Raw genomic sequence first — 21,188 nt, forward strand, 5'->3', positions numbered from 1 at the left:
TTTTAAACCACTTCCCATTGTTATATTACGAATAAAATCTTGTTAGTAACGTTAAAACCATTAAACCATAAATTTTAGTTTTTATTTCTGTAATTTAATAGTTTCTTTGCTTTCATTCAATAAAATTCAGTAGGCCGACGAGGCTGACCTTTGAATTGCAAAAAAACGCGTCTGATAAAAACTTTCTTCTTCTTTTTCACCTCTAATCTACAGTCAAATTTTAACTGTCCATAAGAGCACATTGTACAGTGAAATTTTTGACTGTCGCAGACGTCAGTTTTGCGGGCTATATGAGCGCTTCGCAGCCACAAAATCATCAGTTTGAATTTTTCCGTGATAAAATCATCTTGAAAGTGTTTGGTGTTTGTGCGACATCGAGCCATTTCCCACTTAATTTATTGTCAATAAGTAAGTTGAATCATTTTTATCACCCACACCCCAAGACTTTTCCTACTTTTCATCCCTCGGCTTTTTTTTCACATTGCGAAATGCCAAGTTCTTGTGGGAGAGAGATTTTCCGCTGGTGTGTGAGGGTAAAAATTTATTGATTTTGTGTGGCATCAGCCGATTGCACGATTTTCCCTCACTACACAAGGTTAGCCACCGCAAAAAGCAATATAATTCTTGCTCCAATTCTCTCGGCGCTTTGGAGGAAAACTTCTAGAAAAAATCTCTCACGAGCACTTCCTGCGCCTTCCTCGCTCCACGTGTGCCCAAGAAGTGGAGAAGGAACCACAAATGGGAAATTCTAAGTGAATGCGCGACAGTTTCCGGATCGATAGCGCTTGAATATGGCGACGACAAAATATTGCCCATATTTCTCGGGAATTCGCAATGAGAGGAACCCTCAGGAGGGAATTGCAGGAGTTTGAGGCATTTGTGGGGGATGTGGGAGCTTCCCAGGTAGCTACAAGAGAGCCTTCAATGAGTGTCTTCAATGATTCTTCGTGAATTTTGCAAAAGAATCCGCCGTAGTGTGAGTGTCCTGGCAAATCCTCAATCTAATCCATTTTATTGGATTTATTGGCATCAAATTGTCTTGAATTACAAATGAATTTATTGATCCCACGACTTTGTTATGCAATTCATCGGGGGATCATTGAGACAATTCATTATGTACCTACCTTTAATAAAACGTGACCACTCGTTTTGTTAAATGAGGCAAAAAAATGGAAAATTTTGTGTTTTCGGCGGAGGAAATTTATGGGCAGGATTTGGGAGAAAGTTGGACTCTGTGTGTGGATGGGGTACTTCCTGTGAGTGCCAAAACACCACATTCTCAGCAGGAGATTGTCTCTTTTGCACGGCAGACAGAAGTATTGTCATACAATGGCCAGGCAATTAAGTACAATTGTGAATGGCAAAGCAGCTGCTCATAAATGGTGCGGTAAAAACCCATTGAATGGTTGGAGGAAATGGGGAAGAGCAGAGAAAGAGAAAAAGATGTGTGTACAGCCCAGGGAAAGGCGACACACACCTTGGGGAATCAGCAACAAGGACACTTTTGTCCTCTCTTCGGCTATACATCAAAATTTCGTGATGCCATTGCAATTTGAGGTGTTGTGAACTCAAAAATCATGGGGATTTCCTCTCTTTCTCACTTCAAATACCCTCCCTGCTGGTCACGCATTTATATATAAATGATATATTGCGCCTCCTTTATGTGTGAAACTGCTAAAAGTAAATAAGGAGGAATATGTAGTACATTATACAATGTGTAGAGAAGTCGTCACACTTTTCCTACACGTTCTTGACTTAACATCTTTTGCACCGCGAAACATATCCCAAAAATAGCCCAAGAATCTCACACTCACACTCTCTCTACGTCTCCGACAGGAATTACAGCCACATAGCATATACAGCATCCACACAGAGCATCGTAGTTTTGGGTTCAACTGTTGACAAGCACTGATAAAGCATTAAAATAAAAAGAGAATTAACTTTAAGCACTTTGCCTTGGCGATAAGGGTTAAAAGGATTGAGACTCTTACACAGAAGCTCTGTGGGTAGTTCCCAAAAAAAAAGAAATCGCGAATTTTGGGCATCTCTGTATACAAGTTGAAAGCCCGCAACGTAATCTCACATGCTGTTGAATAAATTACCATAACGATCTCGTGATTAAGAGCACCAATATCCATTCAATTTTAATCCACGTCGCGATAAAATGTATCCCATAAAATATTCGCGCGCAAATTACAAATTTCCCCCGGTTAACTGGTTAGGCTGGTATTTTGGGTGGTATAGAGTCCGTACTGTGCCGACAAAAGAAGCGCCGTATGTTGCATAAAATTTTTCCATTTCTCTGCCTGTGATTCTCTCAAGTTTTATTCTAAAGAGTTATTCTTGAAGTAAAAAAGAGAATGAATCACCACAGGTGGGATTTGCAGCATTCCAGCTTTGTCCAGAACATCTGATGTATTACTCTCTGTAAAATTCTCCTCTTCTTTATTGCTGGTTTTGATTCTTTTTTCTGAATTTCACAAAAGAATGCATTTTTTTATTTTAATTGACAAGATTAATAAAGTAACAGCAAAAGAACTTTCTTTCCTTAGAAGATTCTTGAATTGCATTCATCCTTTAATTGTTTAACGAATTTTCAACATCATTAAAATTCTTAAAATTATATAAACAATCAATTTTCTTTTCATAATTTTTGTAAATTATCAAAAATTTACTTTCTTCCCCAAATCTCCGGATGTTCCAATTTTTTTCTTTGAAATATTATTATTAGAAAGAGCTTAAAATAAGAATCATTGACAGTTTCAGTTGACGACAAAATAACGAATTCCTAAGAAGAGGTGCCTAAACACCAACTTCCTGCCACATTAATTTTTAAAGTTGTTGTAAAAACCGGAGATTAACCCCATGTAATCCAATTTGGTAATTCAGGTCATAGACAAATAGTTTTGAGAATCTGAAGAAAAGGAAAGTAGAGAAGAAAAAAAAGAGCTGCTGCTGCAAATCTCGGGTGTGACAATCCCAAAATAATCTCTACAAAGGGTGCAGGAGAGCATTTGAGAATCCCACTCATGCGAATAGTTCTGCCTTCGGTAGACAAAAGAGAAATAACCATGCAAATTAATGTTCTAGTTGTCCACATTTCACAATAAATTCTTACTCTTGCGAAACCATTGAGCACCGCTGTGGGAGAGATAACTACATATAAGTATAATTGAGAGGGTACTTTATACATTGACAAACATATTTTATTAAATTGAAAAGAATTTTATTGAAAGTCACTGTTTGACGTTACACTACAACTAATTGATATTGCTGCAATTATATGCTTCAAATCTTTAATTAAATTGCATTTTTCTTCTATTTTATTTGTACAATAATAATATAATGTGTCATTAACAAAATAGTTAGTCAACTTTGAATGATGAATTATTAGACTTTATAATTAAAAAATCAATTTATTCATATTGGACATTATTTTGTAATATTCATATTAATGTTGCATATTAGTCATGGCATTCCATCCAGCCAAACCCAGACCAAGTTGATTGAATGCAATGGATTTTACTTGCAAGATATGCTTCCGGCATTCAGTGGGAAAGGGCATATTTTTAACGATAAGCTGTTTGTTTTTTCGTACATATCTGGGCGGGTTTTTTCCCCAAATGAATTTCTTTTAACACACTGACGACGGGTAAAATACTTCCCAAAGGTTTTTTACACGACATGTAACAATTAGTCACTGGCGTCCAGAAATGTTACCCGGTGGGACCATGGTGTTCTTATGTTCTTCGCACGTTATCAGAAAATATTTATTTGACACAATATTCAGTTATGTGTAACACAAATTTTTTTTAATATAAAATTATCGCAAAGAAAACACAATTTAGTTTTCAAAAATCTTTGGACATATTTGGCATTTTTTCTCATGCCAACATAACCGCACTTTTATATTCATGTGGAAAAAAGTCAGATTTATGGGATAATTTCAGTGAAAATCTCTCAGACGAGTTTCCTTTTTGCTATTAAACATTATGAAGCATTTTTTTTATCACAAAAATTAAATTGAGGTTATGTAAGAGGAAAATTTTCTTTTCGTAAAATATATAACCTAAATCACCTGATGATAACGCTAACAAGCAGGTTGACTTTTTTATTCTAAAAATTCTGAAAACTTCATAATACATGTATTTAGCTAATATCTACTCTGTGACAGTGTGATTTAAAAAAATCTAGAATATTCTAAATACTTAGTCTGTTATTTCTATTTCCTTCATAGGATAATAATATCCAGAATTATCATTATCTAGAATATTCTAGATAATTCCTTTTTCTTGTCACAACTAATTTGAAATCTTTTAAATGCTGATTTCAAATCATTTCATAAATTTAATAAATAATAGATTTATTAATCATATATGAACACCTTACGAGTCAGCAATCAAAATTGGCTGAAAAAATGTTGGAGAAGTTTTCCTACCGGGTAAATGTCAAACGCAAAAAGAGTGGCAAATTGTTACAGCGTACAGAATTGAGAACTGTCAGTGGACGCCGATGTGCGTCAAGCCGTCCAGGATGTGTTAACATTGACAATATGTTTCATTTTCTCAAGTTATGTGTTAGCAAGATGCATCATAATATTTTTTATTGGTTTTCTTACTTGTTAAAATGATTAATAAAAATTTTATTGAGTGGCAGATCAAGAGGAAATCGAATCAAAAATTCAGCAAAAGTAATGCTTTTTTCTTATGAGCCGTAAAAATTTAGGACTTATGGCTGGGTTTTCCCATCTCTATTTTTTATCAACTGTAATTGTTATTGTTTTTGCAAATCAGGGAGAAACCCCAAACAATTAGGACATGAGTTTATTTGTGAATAATTCAAAAGATTCTTTTAAAAAAATCAGATGAGAGATATTTTCTAAATTTCCCAAAGCTATAGATTAGTAAGGGGTTAATACAGCTTTTTTTTTCTTGTACAATATACATTTTTTATGATTCAATTGTTTATTTATTCTACTCTCTCTATGAATGTCTCAAATGTATATGTGACGTCTTTCTCATGGGGCCAAATGTTCCCCTGACGTCGCTTTTCATGGAGGGTTGAATGGCGCAAAAAAGGCTGTTTGGAGACAGAGTCAAATAAACAAGAAATAATAATCTTTTATACTATAAGGATGGATTTATTTATCATGCTACATTGAGAAATTTATGCAATATAAAATCACTCACGAAACACGCTGTGTGTCAATGTACAAGAGCAACAAATATAATTTCTGCTGGCGTCATGGACTTGCCACAATTTTTTTTGCCTGTCCCGTAAACGTCTCTCAATTTCCACTCCGATATCTTCGCACATGTAAGCTAAAATATAGACTACGAATGGAATTTTTGCCTTTTTTTTCTCTCTCACTGTTCATTACACTTAATATAGTAAGAAAATTAATAAATGCTTCAATGGAAGGCGCCAAATACAGGTTTCCGTCATGATATACCTTCTTCCAAGACCCCTCACACCATCATTGAGACTTTTTATTCATTTATCGGCGCCTCGCAACCACATTATTTTGTACCGCAACATCTCTTGCACCATTCATAAAAATATTATAACGTGTTAATCACATTTGTATAAACAAATCCATATAAGATCTACCTATGTATGACCATTTCCGCGGATGGAATCTAACCGCGTGCATGGGAAGGAGAAGACAGGTGTGTAAGATGAGAAAATCTTCCATCGGGTCTTAGCTTTAATTCGCGTATTTTCCCAGAGATGATTGACTCGAAGGTGGGCTATATACGTATACGAAAAAAAACATACCTACATACATAATAAATTGTATCGAATTGAAGAAAACCCACGAAACATACTTTTGTGATGCGTAAATATGCAAATAAGGCGCACTTCTCATTAGGATCAGCACAACAGGTGGGGGGTGTCAGGTTGTTATTCTCCTTCTTGCGCGTCTTTCTTGGAATTCAAACTTCGGTGCGAGGGTGGGGATTGTGTTGATGATGGGAATAACCGCAAAGAAATACGTTTATAAAATTTTTTTGCCGTTGTATGTGGAAATATACAACCTGTTGGGTGCTCCGTGTGACGTTTGATAAGAGAACGCGCGAAATGAATAAAAGGCTTTAAATTGGAAGGAATCCCCCGAGATGGGCATCATTTGTGAATTAACTCTCAGCACAGCACCATCGTGTAGCGGTTAAAGAATATATCTAAACGAAAATTTTATCTTGTAACTTGCAAGTGATTTTCAATTCTGTGAGAAAGTGGAAACAAAATTTTTATATCTGCAAATAAAAGTAGAGAAATGTTTTTCCTTTGAGAGTGGTAAGCTTTTCAATTTAAAATCCTTTATTCTTGCCGGGGAAAAATCAATTGGAAATTCAATCCAATTTTATGACTTTCGTGAGATCTTTTCGTGCTGCGGTTCAAGGTTCACTTTATTGGATGGGTGGAAAAAGTTTTGTGGTTTCTTGTTGCAAAAGAATGAGGAAAAATCATAACTCCTCTCTGTAGCAATTCTCAGTGGTTCTGAGTTGATAAATAATTTTTGATTTAATGTCAATAATAAATAGAATAAATTTACACGATATTGTTATTCAAACATTGAAATATTTTCACTCAAATTCCTCGTGAAATGTTCACGCTGTTGCTAACAGAATTTCACAACATTTCGCGATTCTTAACTGGAATTGCTGGACTTGGTAGAAATTTTGCTTTATAATGTTGCGTGACTTCTATATGATTTCCTATAATTTTCTTTTAATTTGTCCAGATACTTGGAAGTCAACATTTTCCAAAAGACTTTAAAAAATTGTGATGGATTCTAATAATAAACTTTGAAAAGCTCTAAAATTTTGTGTTGAATTTCATTTAAAATTTTGTGCTCAATTTCTATTTTAATTTGAATGTTTTTTTTTAGTAAGACATATTTTAATTTTTTTAGACAATCGAAAAAAATCTAAATAAATTAAAATCTCATCTTAAAACTATATCAAAACTAGCCTTTAAATATCTTAAGTGATCCCACTTTACACTCCATAAAACATAAAGAAACCTATTACAAAATTCATTAAATACTTTTCCTGGAAAATTCCCTAAAACTTTTAAATAAAAAGGAATTTAAATATGTATGTTATATAGAACGAAAGCTTTAAAACTTTTATGTTCTTTATAGAAGTAGAGCATTAGGTACTTTAGGAAAAGCCACGGAGTGACAAATTAGACATGTTTTCCCGTGAAGTGTGTATCTTTATAATGACCTCGTTTCAATTTTCTTTCGGTTCTTCCTCACACAAATATGTATATATGAATATATATAGGTGAAATAAAGCGTGTTTAATGTGATTCTCGTGCTCAAGGAAGTTCAAATGGTTTATCTGCCAGAAAGATATCCTTCACTTTGTGAAGAAGATTGTCCAAGTCCCATATTGAGCATGCTTTTAAATTTATTGTGAAATAATGCAAAATTTTATTTGCAATGATGCGATATTTGGTGGTGCAATTTTAGATGGAAATTGAGCAAAACAACATTATCCATTAGTCTCTATGCTACAAGTTTAGAATGTTGGACTTGTGCAATGAAAAAGACATTTTTTTTGTATGTAAATGGAAATAAGCAAAAGAAGGAAAAAATGTTGTTTGTTTTTTTCACATCTAATGACTAAATATTACCTTTTTGAGTAAAAACCAGTAAAAAATAAAGCTGAACTGTCTTTTTTTTTTTAATTACAACGTCCGGTTTTCTTTCCATAAAGTGTCCTCGGAAAAACTCGATATTACGATTTTCTGCCTATGTATAGTCTATTTTTGCAAAATGTTCTCAGAATCTGTGTATCAACAAGAGTCAATCATATAACCGGACATTTACTACATAAAAATATATAATATATATCAAATACACACATTTCGGAGACGATATAAATTATAAATATTGTTCTATATGAGTTTTTCCACCAATTTGTGTGTCTTTCATGCCATATTATTGCGTTTATATTTGCTTATACTCATTCAATGCTATATAATATATATTTTTTCGATATATAGAACAGACACTCCTGATATAATTTGTGTTCCTTGTTATTAAATTTATGTCCGAGAGTGTTTGGCAATGAGTTCTGTGCGAGTGGACTGTGTTGAACTTGAGCAGAGGGAGAGAGAGTAGACAAATTCGGAAGTATAATTTTTGAATAATTTTCCATGAGTTTATTTCTCTTTTTTTCACCCACCCACCCATCATTTTATCATCCACTACGTATTTACGTTTAATCACAAATCAGTGGGTGTTTTGTACTTCTCAAATGCGCAAAAAAAAACTCCCAATGTAATCATGTGAAAGCGAATTTAGTGGAATTAGCATCCATTTAATCTGTACAAACGCAAATGATAATGATTTGCTCTTTTTTTTCCGTGTGTTAATGTTTCTCCTTGATTAAATTCACCTCTTGATTGACATCGAGCCAAAATGGGATTATATTTCAATAATTTTCTTTCTCCTGCAGTACGAATCATATTTCATTGACGTGAATGGTGGCGGAAAAAAATGCATTTCTGATCTTTCTCGATTACAAATGCATACGATGTGCAATTATATTGATAACCTCATATGTTTCAAGTTCAAAACACTGCAATTTTCTATATGCTTGATATGACTATTTTAAACCTCTTCTTCGAACATGCGCTTACAAAGTATATCTAACATTAATGTAGTTTCAAGTATATTTTGTTCTTTTGATCTTGAGAATCCTTCACCTTGTACTTTGGTACGTTTTACAAGGAAGTAAAAAGATTTGATAAGAAAAAAAATTTCAATGGAATCATTTTTTGTATAAAAAAGAATTTTAAAAAAAATTATATAAAATTGCCCCTAATCTTTTCACGCGGGTATAATAAATTTAATACATATTAAAAAGGTACCCGCATTTAACCTTAATTGTGCTCTGCTTTTTTTTATTTCCTTGAAATATTTAATTTATTTCGGCAAATGTCGCAAATTAAATACGTGAAGACATCCAAATAAATTATTCGCGAATTTTGCCTAAAAGGTATTTTATTACAAAAATGTAAATAGAATATTATGAACTAATTAATGATGAGCAAGAACGATGAGGGGGTGTTTAGTTATTTTTAGCAATGATGATTATTTTAAATCATGCAAGGTTATAAAATTGTCATGACAAAAATTTTCATACTTGAGATAAAAAGTTGGCAGCTATGGCTAAAAATGCAGTGTGACATTCATCAGCAGTGTGATAAAGATGACGAAAATATTCCAACTGATAATGAAATTATGCTGAACTCACTTCATTTTCACATGACGCCACTTAATATTGGGGTGTGTGTATGACAACGGCATGAAAATACGCTTATAACTTGCCTGATAAGGCGCGCATGAATCAGTGATTTTTATTTCATGTACTCCAATTTTGAGAGCTTAATAAAAATAACTCCGTTTATGGTGACAATTTACGATTAAAAATGAAGAGAGACAAAATATGATTGAGCTTTTCCGTCACATGGCGTAAAGGCGTGCCTGCGTTGTGCCCTTTGAAATACAATTTTACAATGTCTATTCGTATATCAGTACATGACCGCGATTAGTTGGAAAAATGGGACAACCAGAGGGATAGAATCATTGGCTAGAAAAATAATTAAATTGAGATTAAGAAAAATTAAAGATTTTTTATTTCTTTGGAAGTGTTTAAAATTAGTTTCGCTATCTGATGAAGGGGATAATCTTGGTGAAAATCTTGAGAAAAGCTTGAGAGGCTAAAATTCTAAATTTAAAAAAATCACCCCAAATTATATAACTTAAAAAAATGTTAAAAGTATAACAATGATGCTTGTCAGAAACGACAAAAAAGAAGCCCCACATATTTGCGCGTGATCAGATGAGAGAACATTGTTCTCAAATGGAAGTCATTTGCCATTAGAATGATTAATGAGCGGCTAGTGTGGGGTTTCCTGAGATGATGCTTATAACAAGAGTTACACGATTGAAGCTCAAACAAAAAAAACTCAGTCATGCTGTTGTTCACGTGAATGAAATGAATGATTCAATTCGACGATAAATTTTTTTTAAACTCCAACGACAAAGGTGGAGTTTGGCACAAACGCTATGTGAGACAAGGCGAACAAAACCGCGAAATATCTTTGCAAAAAAAAACCGTCCCATGAATTTTCTGCAAACGTGTGTAGGATGGATTCACGATTCGACAGAATGGACAGATCGGTGCGGGATAAGCAAAGCTGTTAAGTGAAATGATTTTTTTTAATCTCTCTCGGTGCAAAAAACTGTGAGGTAAATGATTACCTTTTGCGAGAAGCCCCACACAAAAATTTCTTGAACATTGATTCAGCAACTTTTTATTCCCCCGCTGCTGCTGACTTTCCTTATGGAATTTTGATAGTGTTATCAAGGGGGCGCAAAGTATGTTGTATCGCAGCGCTAAAATCAATGAAGGTGTCAAGGAATTGATTTGTCATGCTTAAAGTAACAATTTCCAATCAATTAGGGGTATTTTAGCCGAGTAGTAGCATAAATTTTGCTTTGCCGCTATGTCATCACCAAGTGGAAGTGAGATTAAATTGACTTTTTTTTTTTTATTTAATGCCTGGCATTTTCCCCCATTCGCAGATTCTTATCAGTTTAGCTAGAAATAGATGACATTTTGTGAAGGAAAATTAATTTTCAGCTGACTAAATATGTCACCAAATTGTTTTTTTTCCTACAAAAAGCAAAAGAGTGAAAGTCACAATTAACCTTCAAGAAATGAGAGTGAGATAATCTCAGTCAGACTTTCCACCATTTCCTCCGATATTTATTTAACATTTTTCCTCTCGGGTTAATTGAATGCAAAAGTGCGAAAAAAAAGATTGTGAAAGCACATGGTCATTTTATTTATTTATTTTTTCTTGTGCTTTTGATTCGTCATTATTTTTTCGGAGAATTCTTTTCAAAAAAAAATGAGCTAAAATAAAATTTGCGCAGACAAAAATCCCAGAAAAAAAATATTCGTGGCAATTATGGCGCTTTCTATCATATTTATCATGATAAATGGGAAATTAGCATAAAACGACACGAGGCAAATGAATTTTTGCCTCGTGAGCAATATCCAATTCGCAGAATGATGGTACACACAAAAAAACAACAAAACTTCACTCAATAATGCATTTGGAATTCCAATAGGAATCAAATTGACTTGCCGTTTGATCTTCTCAATAAACTCCATCCTCTCCCCCCATTGCGCAGCCTGATAAAAAGAAAAACTTTTAGATTTATAGTCTATATTTTCCAATTAAAAATAATTGCTGTGTATGTAGCAGCATTGAAGATTAAAGTGAATTGAGGGTATACCACCAACCAAAGCTAAATGAAATTTAACAAAAAAAAAAACATCAAGCAAATGTTTGCAGTGTTAGCAAGAAAATGTAAAGAAGAGGAATTTTACAAGGTAGACCGACGATAAAAAAAATTCGCAATTCTACATTTTATTCTACACTTAAAGCACGATGTCTATTCGTGTTTTTCATTGTGTTGGATGTTTAAAAAAGAAATGTGTGGAATCACGTGTATTTCGAGCTCTATTATAGCTTTTACGTCAGCCACCGGAGCTATGAAGTTGCGTCAAGCACGTTTTGGCGGTGTGGCCGCCTCTCGTGGCTATCAACTTTTACACAATGAGAGCACTCTTGCTCTGTGTTGTCTCATTGAGATTCTCCTGCCTGAAGCTCTTTGCCCCTTCTGAGTGTGTCATTAGATCTTCTTCGGTAAAGCTTTAGCCCAAGCACAGCTTTGGGGATTGCGCAAGGGGGTGTCAGAAGATGTAGGTAGTCGTGTGTGGTTTTGGCCATTTGTGGCGCGTGGATGAAATTCAATGCAAGGGCATTGATAACAATATACCCGAAAAATCAATACGCCGTATCATTGCGAAATAAGATACGGAGGTAAACATTTAACGGTACGCTTAGTAACAGTTTCTTATTGCCCCAATGTCATTCACTTACAATTTAGGGGGATATTTTTTCAAGAAAAAAATGGGGTTTAAGATGAAATCGATCTTTAAAGTAAACTGAATGCCGCATTAGTCAAAAAATTCCCTAGAAAACCTACCCCAAATATATAATTTTCATTTAAGTCCCTTTAAAATTAGGGTGGTTGGAAAACCTTTAATCCCAAAAGTAAATAGCATTGACTCTAATATTATTTATTATTATTTTCTTACTCTCTTCTCTATATTCGCAAACAACGAATGTTTACTCCAAACTTTTTTTTCTTCAAAATCAAATGACGTTGTTTGAGATTCTAAGAATGAATCATTTTCCATTTGGAATTATGTACATATATATTTAAGTGTGTATAGTATATATTCTACAAATTGCCCCTTCTAAAGTCCATGAGCAAAAATGACAGGAGATCTCAAAATAACTTGACATGATTCGCCAAAAAATTCACCACAAGTTTAATGCTCCATTATTCATGACATGGAGAGTTGTTTCACCTTCTGAGAATCATACAGAAATATAATTACTACGCTTTGATCATAATATATTAATTTCGGAAATATATTTTCCCAACCGAGAAAAATATGACACGGAAAGTCGACCACAAGTTGAATGAAATTACAAATTTATATAGAACAAACGTATAATTACCGAGAAAACTCAAAATAATCGACATCTTTTCAATGAAAAAGCAGGAAGTTTTATTTATAAATTTTCCAAAATATATTTCGTGACCTAAATAATTCCTCAAAGGAGTAGAATTTAGAATTAGATTGTGTAGTAAAAGGAAGCGCTAAATCTAACTTCTTTTCTTTCTCTCTTTCTTTCCAGACATGAGTACCTACAGTCAAGAAAATTGTCAACATCCCGTGCCTAAGGTGCGGCCCATACAGAATCATCTTTGACGCATCGTCAGTAAATAGAACACAAAAAAGTCAAAATAACCAATTGTAAAATTGCAGAAACTATCAAGCAGAACAACCTAACAACAACACGATTCTGTTTCTTTTACGTAAAATCAACAACAAATTTATCATCTCTACTTAATTACAAAATAATAAAAATCCCGAAAAATCTCAGATCTTAAGAAAATAAGGATCTGAAAGATTAATCAACCAACAACAATTTAAATCATCAGTGAAAGTTTCTTCAGGATCAAATTTAAAAAAAATCCTACCAAAATCTTATCCTTTCCTCATCTTATCCTTTGAAAGTAAAAGTAATTTTTTGCATAGAGAAAATTGCTTGTGTAACGTAGAAGAGAAATTTTCTTATTTTCCTTAAAAAAAATCCATTTAGAGAAGAGGTTTTGTGCGTAATTTGCTCTGATTGATTGTTTGCCATTTTATTGATTGAGTACTTTTTGCATTAGGCCTTGTAGTATTTTTTTGTAACTTAATTACATTTTAACTATTTAAAATACATTAGAAGCATTAGAAGAAAGTAAGTGAAGAAGGCACACCCGTTGTGTCATTTTCCCTTATTTTATAGAAGAAAAGTATCTCAATTTCCGAATTTTGTAGGAAAATAATCTCATTTTTTTACGAAGAAAAAACATCTTAATTTATTAATTTATTTAGAGCAAAAGGGTAATTGAAGTTGCCCACGCGAAACTTTTAGGAAGAAAAGTAAAATATTAAATAAAAATCAATAATGGCTGTCTATTCAACACCCTACATACCTGACATCATTAGATTAAAACGCTAAAAATGTTTGTTTAGAACCCATAGAGGTGTGATATATTTTTGATCTTAATTTTTTTAGCGTCAAAAAATAGTAGACGTCTTGCTATTTACAATTTTCTTACGTTAATAAAAAAAAATAATCAAGTTGTAATATCTTTTTTTCTGATTTCATCCTTTCAAAAACATCTCAACAAACATTTTTGGTAATTTAATTTAATTTAAAAGAAGAAAAGGGTTTGTTTCTTGCGAAGAATTTTGATTTTTAATCAATATTTCTTTTTCTTTTTGAGTAATTTGAGGCATTAGAATTAATTTTGTGTGTAAACTACTACAGTTGTTTTATTGCGAATCGAAGAGAGTCAATAAAGAGCGACTCAAGTATTTGTGGAGAAAAAAAATAATAGAACATCAACACATCCTTTCAAAATCCTCCTTCATTGAAAATTCCTGTGAATCCATTCTTATTTCCAAGCTCCCAATTTAAACAATTTATTAAAAAAAAAAACAATTACCAGAAGATCCAATAAAAAAAAAGACTTTTGAACCAGTGTGCAAAAAAACTCCTGCACGAGACCACACAAGCTAAGAAACAGAAAAGAAGACTTCGAGAGAGAGAGAAAAAGGAACAAAAAAAGAAGGAAAACATGGATCCAATGAGTGTGGATTTGCTGTGGCTGGTCATCGTGGGCTTCGTGATTGCCTTTATCCTGGCATTTGGAATTGGCGCCAATGATGTGGCCAACTCATTCGGCACAAGTGTGGGCTCCAAAGTTTTGACCCTCCGCCAGGCGTGCTGGTTAGCAACAGTGTGCGAAATTGCGGGCGCAGTTCTAATTGGTAAATATTCCCTCTTTTTTTTCCTCTTCTTCTATATTCAACACACCACGAAAAAATGTTGCCATTCCAATGAATTTGTGAACAAACATTTTATTGAATGCCCAAAGATTACTTATCATTTGTCCCATTTGAAATTCAGCAAAAACGTTGAACATTTTAGCGTGATCATTGATCAATAAAATGTGCTATATATATTGCTGAAAATATACTGTTCAGTGACACATAAATTTATTTATACGTTCCCCGATGTTTTATTCAATTGATTGATCGTCTCTGCGCGCGAGAAAAAGCAATGCAATTGATTAACCTCTCGCGCACACCATATCCCCAATGCGCGCAATGAATGCCTTCAATCAATTTCAATTTAATTCACAAATCATCTCCATGCGCGAGGGAATGTGAAGTATAAACTTAAAAAAGAAATGTTGAAGAAAAAATAAAAATATTTTGCTGATTTTTGTCACATCAATTCATCTTAAATCGCTGCACCGTTAAATTGCTGTGTCAAATCTCTTCGCGTGTGCAGATAAATCAAGATTTTTTATTGATGCCTAAATTAAAAATAAACCTCTGTGGATATTTTTCTTAAAATGAATCCAACCATCTCGCTAAAATACTCAAGATCTCAAAATGGGTGGTGGTGGTGTTGATATTTCAATTGAAGAATTTATTTTTCATCCATAAATTAATATTAAGAGAGTTGAAGACAATTTTTGAGATTGAGAAAGCAATTAAAGAGATTCAAAGGTCAGAAATTTTTCTTAAAAAATTTCCTGATTAAAAAAAGTGTGGCAGATGTTGTTTATTTAATTATATTGTCATTATTGCAAGCAATTACTACCTATCTGAGAGAGAGAGTAAAAAAAAACTAACCATCCTGGCAAATGATTTAAGTGGCATTATTGCATTATTTCATCTGATTGAGGAGAAACAGATGGGTTGAAAGTAGAAACAGAAAGCTCATTTTTGAGTGATATGCATTAATACCGGATTTCTCATGCATTTTGTGTGACATAAGATTTATACGATTGTGCTTTATAGCGCATTTTGTGCTCCCATCAATGCCAAGGCAAGTCATCGATGTATCAACATACATGACTTGGGCTGTGGCGTGTTTTCTTTTGCTTTTCACCTCACCCCCGGTTTGCATTCAAAGCTCACGCTCCCACCATAGAGAAGGAGGATATGCAGCAACTATCTCTCCATTTTTCCTGTCACATCAACTAGAATACAGTGCAAACAGCTCTGCGAGGGTGGGTGCTACCGGATTGGCATATACATAGTAGAGCGGCAGAGTAAATAAAAGGATTGTTCTACAATCTCAATTATGCGCATAAATAATACACAATTGCGTTGCCAATACACATTTTTACGATTATGTACATATACTTTACTGCTTCTATGTCGCATTTCAGAGCAGTTTTCATGTTATGCAATGTCGAATGAGTAAATATAAAAATATGTACTTGATACATACATATGTATGTATAAATATTATGTATATCAGCGGGATTTGATGATGTTGAGGTGTGGTGTTCATTTAGAAATGTTTCAATTTTATTCTAGGAAATGGTTGTTTTTTTTTTGTTAAATTTATATCAGACAAGATATCTCAATTAAATAAACTCGCTTGTTTACATTATTTTTTATTATTTGCAATCAGTCAAGAATTTGTGTTGAATAAAGCTGAATTTTCATTATTTACTTATCGTTGCAGAATTTTAATATTTTGTAATAAAATTTCAATTTGTTGAAAAAGAATTAAAATTTTTGATCCCAAAAATAAAGAAAATTTTGGGACATCTTGGGATACGCGGCGACATAGCCATGAGAAGAGAAATAACTTTCAAATGAAAGCAAAATACCACTCTCACCATCAGAAGAAGCGCCACATAGATTTTTCTTTTACAATGCAAAGACAGAGAGAGAGAGGAAAATGTCCTCATTGAAGGCTAAAACGCAACATGAACTAAAAGAAATTCTTTATTTTTATTTGTGTCTCATTTTAGGCTACAAGGTGTCTGATACAATGCGAAAAGGCATCCTCGATGTGGGCATGTATGAAAATTCGGAGAAAGAGCTCATGTTTGGATGCGTGGCTGCACTTACGAGTAGTGCAGTTTGGCTGTTGGTGGCAACATTCCTAAAACTCCCAATTTCCGGAACACACAGCATTGTTGGGTCAACAATTGGTTTTAGTTTGGTGGCACGCGGCTTTCAGGGTATCAACTGGGCAACATTGGGTACAATCGTTGCTTCCTGGTTCATTTCACCGCTCATAAGTGGTTTTGTCAGTACGGGTCTCTTCTGGCTGCTGCGCAATTTTATTATTGCAGCAAAGAATCCACTGAGAGCTGGTCTCTTGTCCCTTCCAATCTTCTATGGACTCACAATCTTTGTCAATGTCTTCAGTATCGTGCACGATGGACCAAAATGTAAGTTTTTTGCTAATTTTTCTTTTTTTATTCTTGTTTTTAGAGGAAGATTTTTTTTCTTTGCATCTGTCTCACCCAGAAGAAACTCTCTCACAGAAGTGAGTGTCCCCAATATTTATAATTCTTTCCCTCTCCCCATTAGTACTGTACATGGATGGCATCCCCACATGGTTGGCACTTGTTGCGAGTATCGGTGTGGGATTGCTAGTGGCTGTGATCGTGCAAGTTTTTCTCGTTCCACTCCAGCGTCGGCGCATCTTGGGCATCCCCAAATCATCAAAGAAGCCCGTAACATTCACATTTGGTGATTCAGATGGTAAATAATACAGAGAGAGAGAAAACTTTGCCACTTCTTGGCACCATTTTACAATTAATTCGTTCCACACAGCAAAAAAACTCAACATGCGTTTTTCTGTCCCCACACCAATAGCTGAATCATCACCCGGTGGCAGTCCGAAGCGCAACAAACGCCAATTGTATCTCGTATGCGATGGCAAACAATTGCCAGCTATTACGGAAACCACTGAGCTTACATCTCTCACAAATGGTAGCTGTTCACCGCAACCTAAGATATTTTCCGATGCAAATTTGACCAAACATTGTGATCTCAATGGCTTCACCAACACCAAGGGGACAACAAATGGGAACTACAAAATCGATCCGAGTATCATTAAGCGTGCGGAGAATCTTTTGGGGAAGACAAGCTTGGACAATACAGATCTCACCATAACGAGTCTCAATTACATCGATGAGTACCAAAATGGCTTGTCCAAGAGTCCCCCAGTTGCAAATGCCCTCAAAGAGCAAGAAATGGTGGACTTATCGCCTCAAAAGTACGTTAAAAATTTTTGAAAAATGATTGTTAAGGAGATTTCTTAACGAAATATTTTTTTATATTTTGCAGGAAAGACCTTTTGGAGGTGGAGAGTGCCACTGTTGGGGGAGAAAAGAAAAATCTCAGCACTGTGGAAAGTGGTGGAAGTTTGGATCATATGATTTCAACAACAATCTCACCCAATTCAAGTCGTGTCCCCCTTATTTCTGGCGGTGCCAATGCCGAAGAAGCTGGTGTACCCAAAGCAGCTGAATCGAGAGATGTTTCCCAACTATTTTCCTACTTGCAAGTTCTCACGGCTACCTTTGGAAGTTTTGCTCATGGTGGAAATGACGTGAGGTGAGTTTTTCTTCTCTAAAGAATTTCTTCTTATGAAAGTTCCTTCAAGAATTGATTTTACAAAGGTTTTTCGTTATTGAAAACAATTCAAATGAAAGTATAATCTAATTTGAATTCTCAAATTGAGGACGTTGCCCAATTAAAGTTCACCTTCGTGCATTTCCAATACATGTTTTATCAAAGCTGGCAATTTTCTCCCTTATTTTGCGCAAATTGTATAACCCTTATCGCAACATTAATTCCTCTGAAATCAATATATTCTGTATTGTATCGAAAAACCTTGTTCTTTTGAGTAAATAAAAGCAAAGTTCCGTGGAAAATTGCGACACATCTAAATGCCACAGCTATATAAACACACAATATGTGTGTATCCCAAACCCCCCCGCACAATAGAGCTAGTCAATTGAGATAAATTAATTCAGTTCACTTAATTCCACGGTTAAATGCATTTTAGATGTTATGATTTTATTTTGATATAAAGGGACACTAAAGGAGGTCGCATTGAAGAGTTTTTTTTCTTGTTCTTTGAGGGTTAAAATGGTTCAAATAAAATAGAAGAAGAATAATTAAATGAAATATTCCTTTTTGCTTCAATTTTAGCAATGCAATTGGACCCCTTATTGGCCTCTATTTGATCTTCAAGGATGGTTGTGCACTTCAAAAGTCCGAAACACCGCTGTGGCTTTTGGTTTATGGTGGTGTGGGCATTGCTACGGGATTGTGGATCTGGGGACGTCGTGTTATTCAGACAATTGGAAATGATTTAACAAAAATCACACCAACAACGTAAGTATTATTGGATTTATCTTTCAAATTGCTCTGATATACAAGAAGCTTTTCTTTGCTTTATTTTTTTTTCTTTTGCTAATTTATGTGATTTTTTCTCACCTTCAGGGGTTTCACCATTGAAATTGGAGCTGCTCTGACTGTTCTGCTGGCAAGTAAAATTGGCATTCCCATCTCCACGACACACTGCAAAGTGGGCTCCGTGGTGTTTGTTGGTTATGCGAACACAGCAAAATCGTGCCGAACACCCGCGGAAGATGAGGGTGAGATACCGGAGAAGGCAGTCGATTGGAGTCTCTTCCGGAATATTGTGTACGCCTGGGTGATTACAGTTCCAATTGCAGCTGCCCTCAGTGCAGGTTTAATGTATCTCCTTGTTACGATATTTCTGTAAAAGGAAAATAAGAAGGAAAAAGGAGTAAATTAATGCAGTTGAGTGTGAAATATCATCATCAGTGTATTTGTGCAGAGGAGAGAGAGAAACGAGAACTACTTAATTGATATTTAAACTTAATACCTATTAAGCGCAGAACAATTTATACTTTAATAATTATTTTTTTCTTTTCAAAAAATTAGACATCCACAAATTTACTGTGGATTCTTAATTTAACAAAATAATGTGTAGTTACTTAAAGAAAAAAAAGAAAGAGAGATAGGGCAGGTGAATTTGAAGAAAAAAAATTACAAGAAGAATCGGCAACAGCGGCATTTTGCTGATAAAACAATGCTATACGACGGCAAAAAAAAGGTTTCTTTCAGTTTTTTATACTTAATCAATTAAAGAAAAAAAACTTAAACTATATTTGTTTAATGTAAATGAAGCTCGTAATTTAATCGCTGTGCGAAATGAGAAATTTTTCAGCTATAAGACAAATAAAGATTTTTTTTAAATATAAACTAAAAGATATTGATGAACAAGTTTGATTTAGCATTTTGAGAACACAACCACCATTGAATATAGAATTTTATTGTCCACAAAAAATAGAACTTGGCTTATCAGTTTTCATAGGAAAAATATGATCCCAGTGATAGAAAATATTTGATTTTTTTTTAAAGAAGAATTCTTAGTGAAACCTACAAAGTGATAAATTCCTTAAGTTCCCACTCCAGGAAAAAAAAACCTCCGAAAGACAGGAATTTATGTTTTAAAAGAAAAAAAATAGAAAAGTTGTTGCTGATTTAATTTTATCCATTCACAAATTCTTAAAAACTCTGTCTTTCACAGGATTTATTTACTTAATTTTTTTTGTCTATACTCTAAAAGAAAACTCTTACTCTATGTTGATGCCTATAATACTTTCTTTTGTAGAATTAAAAGAAATAAATAAAAACAATGACACTGTAGTAGAGCATACGAGAAAGAAATGTAGTGAATAAAATAAATTTTATGCATCATTTTATGCTCTTGTGAAAAGAAATAAAAAAGCAACAAAAAAATGCAAGGAATAACCATCAAATTGAATGTTGAGAGAGTCTACAATATATTTTTATAATACACTCTAAATTCCCATTTGAGAACACTCACAGACGGACCTAAAAAAATATTAATTTCCCGACAACAAAAAAATAAGAGAAAAAAAAACAAGATAAATCATTTCAAAAATAAAACAATTACAACTGAATACGCTGCATTGTTAATTTTCACGGCAAAAATGTGTTTTTCACGAGATTTTCCGCTTTTTTCCGCATAATGAAAAGGTAGGTGAGGGTGAACTTTTTTGCCCTTGTTGACCCTGTGAGAAATTATTCTAATTCTTTGCCCCAATTGAAGGATTTTTTAGCTGTGATTCTTTTTACTGTGAAGTCTGTGGTGAGACTTCTAATTTAATTTATGATTTTTTTGAAAATCTTTTATGGATTATTTTAATATGTAGGTAAAAATTTATAATTTTTTATTAAAATTTTCTGAAGTTGTGTCATATATGAAGAGATATTTCCTTAAACTCTTCAGCAACAGATGAAGCAATTTTAAATATTTTCTGATCAAACTTATAACTCACATTTGAGATAGAGCTTTTCTGTGATTTATAGCCTATTTAAATGGCTCGCTTAAGAGTTATTGAGAAAAACTTTTTTTTCCATGAAAATTAATCTGTTCTCATTGAATCATAAAGCATACCTTAGCCTACAGTTTATTGGTTTAAACTAATTTAAATAAATATTCGTAAAATATTTAATAATCATTTGCGCAAGGATCAGGATAAGAAACAAAATTGAATCAAATTGATTGAGTGATTATGTACCAGAGGCTACCCACCATCTACTTCATACGCAGAACGGAACCTACGTCCATATGGC

At 33.8% G+C, this 21,188-nt stretch overlaps 1 protein-coding gene across 6 annotated transcripts; it reads left to right on the forward strand.

Annotated features, from left to right (window-relative positions):
• Nucleotides 1-240: 240 nt before the first annotated feature.
• LOC129795562 (sodium-dependent phosphate transporter 2) lies at nt 241-20,512 on the forward strand. 6 transcript variants are annotated; one of them, XM_055836967.1, is made up of 9 exons: nt 248-408; nt 12,805-12,851; nt 12,936-14,495; nt 16,505-16,930; nt 17,073-17,246; nt 17,319-17,763; nt 17,835-18,104; nt 18,705-18,890; nt 18,999-20,512. In XM_055836967.1, the coding sequence occupies exons 3-9, from the start codon at nt 14,303-14,305 to the stop codon at nt 19,282-19,284; spliced, it is 1,980 nt and encodes a 659-aa protein (XP_055692942.1). In that variant the 5' UTR covers nt 248-408; nt 12,805-12,851; nt 12,936-14,302; the 3' UTR covers nt 19,285-20,512. The 6 variants fall into 6 exon arrangements, with proteins under 6 accessions (XP_055692934.1, XP_055692942.1, XP_055692974.1 ...); XM_055836999.1 differs by having other exon boundaries at nt 17,361-17,763; XM_055836978.1 differs by having other exon boundaries at nt 277-408; nt 12,805-12,884.
• The last annotated feature ends 676 nt before the right edge of the window (nt 20,513-21,188 follow it).

This window comes from Lutzomyia longipalpis, chromosome 1, assembly GCF_024334085.1.
Source record: "Lutzomyia longipalpis isolate SR_M1_2022 chromosome 1, ASM2433408v1".
NCBI classification, from domain to species: Eukaryota; Metazoa; Arthropoda; class Insecta; order Diptera; family Psychodidae; genus Lutzomyia; species Lutzomyia longipalpis.

What these genes read in the sequence shown, in the direction of transcription:
- LOC129795562 (XM_055836959.1), top strand. Translation starts at nt 14,303, where the DNA reads ATGGATCCAATGAGTGTGGATTTGCTGTGGCTGGTCATCGTGGGCTTC. An exon ending in CATGGTGGAAATGACGTGAG is followed by an intron (nt 18,105 to 18,704) that starts GTGAGTTTTTCT and finishes CTTCAATTTTAG; the next exon opens with CAATGCAATTGGACCCCTTA. An exon ending in ACAAAAATCACACCAACAAC is followed by an intron (nt 18,891 to 18,998) that starts GTAAGTATTATT and finishes TCTCACCTTCAG; the next exon opens with GGGTTTCACCATTGAAATTG.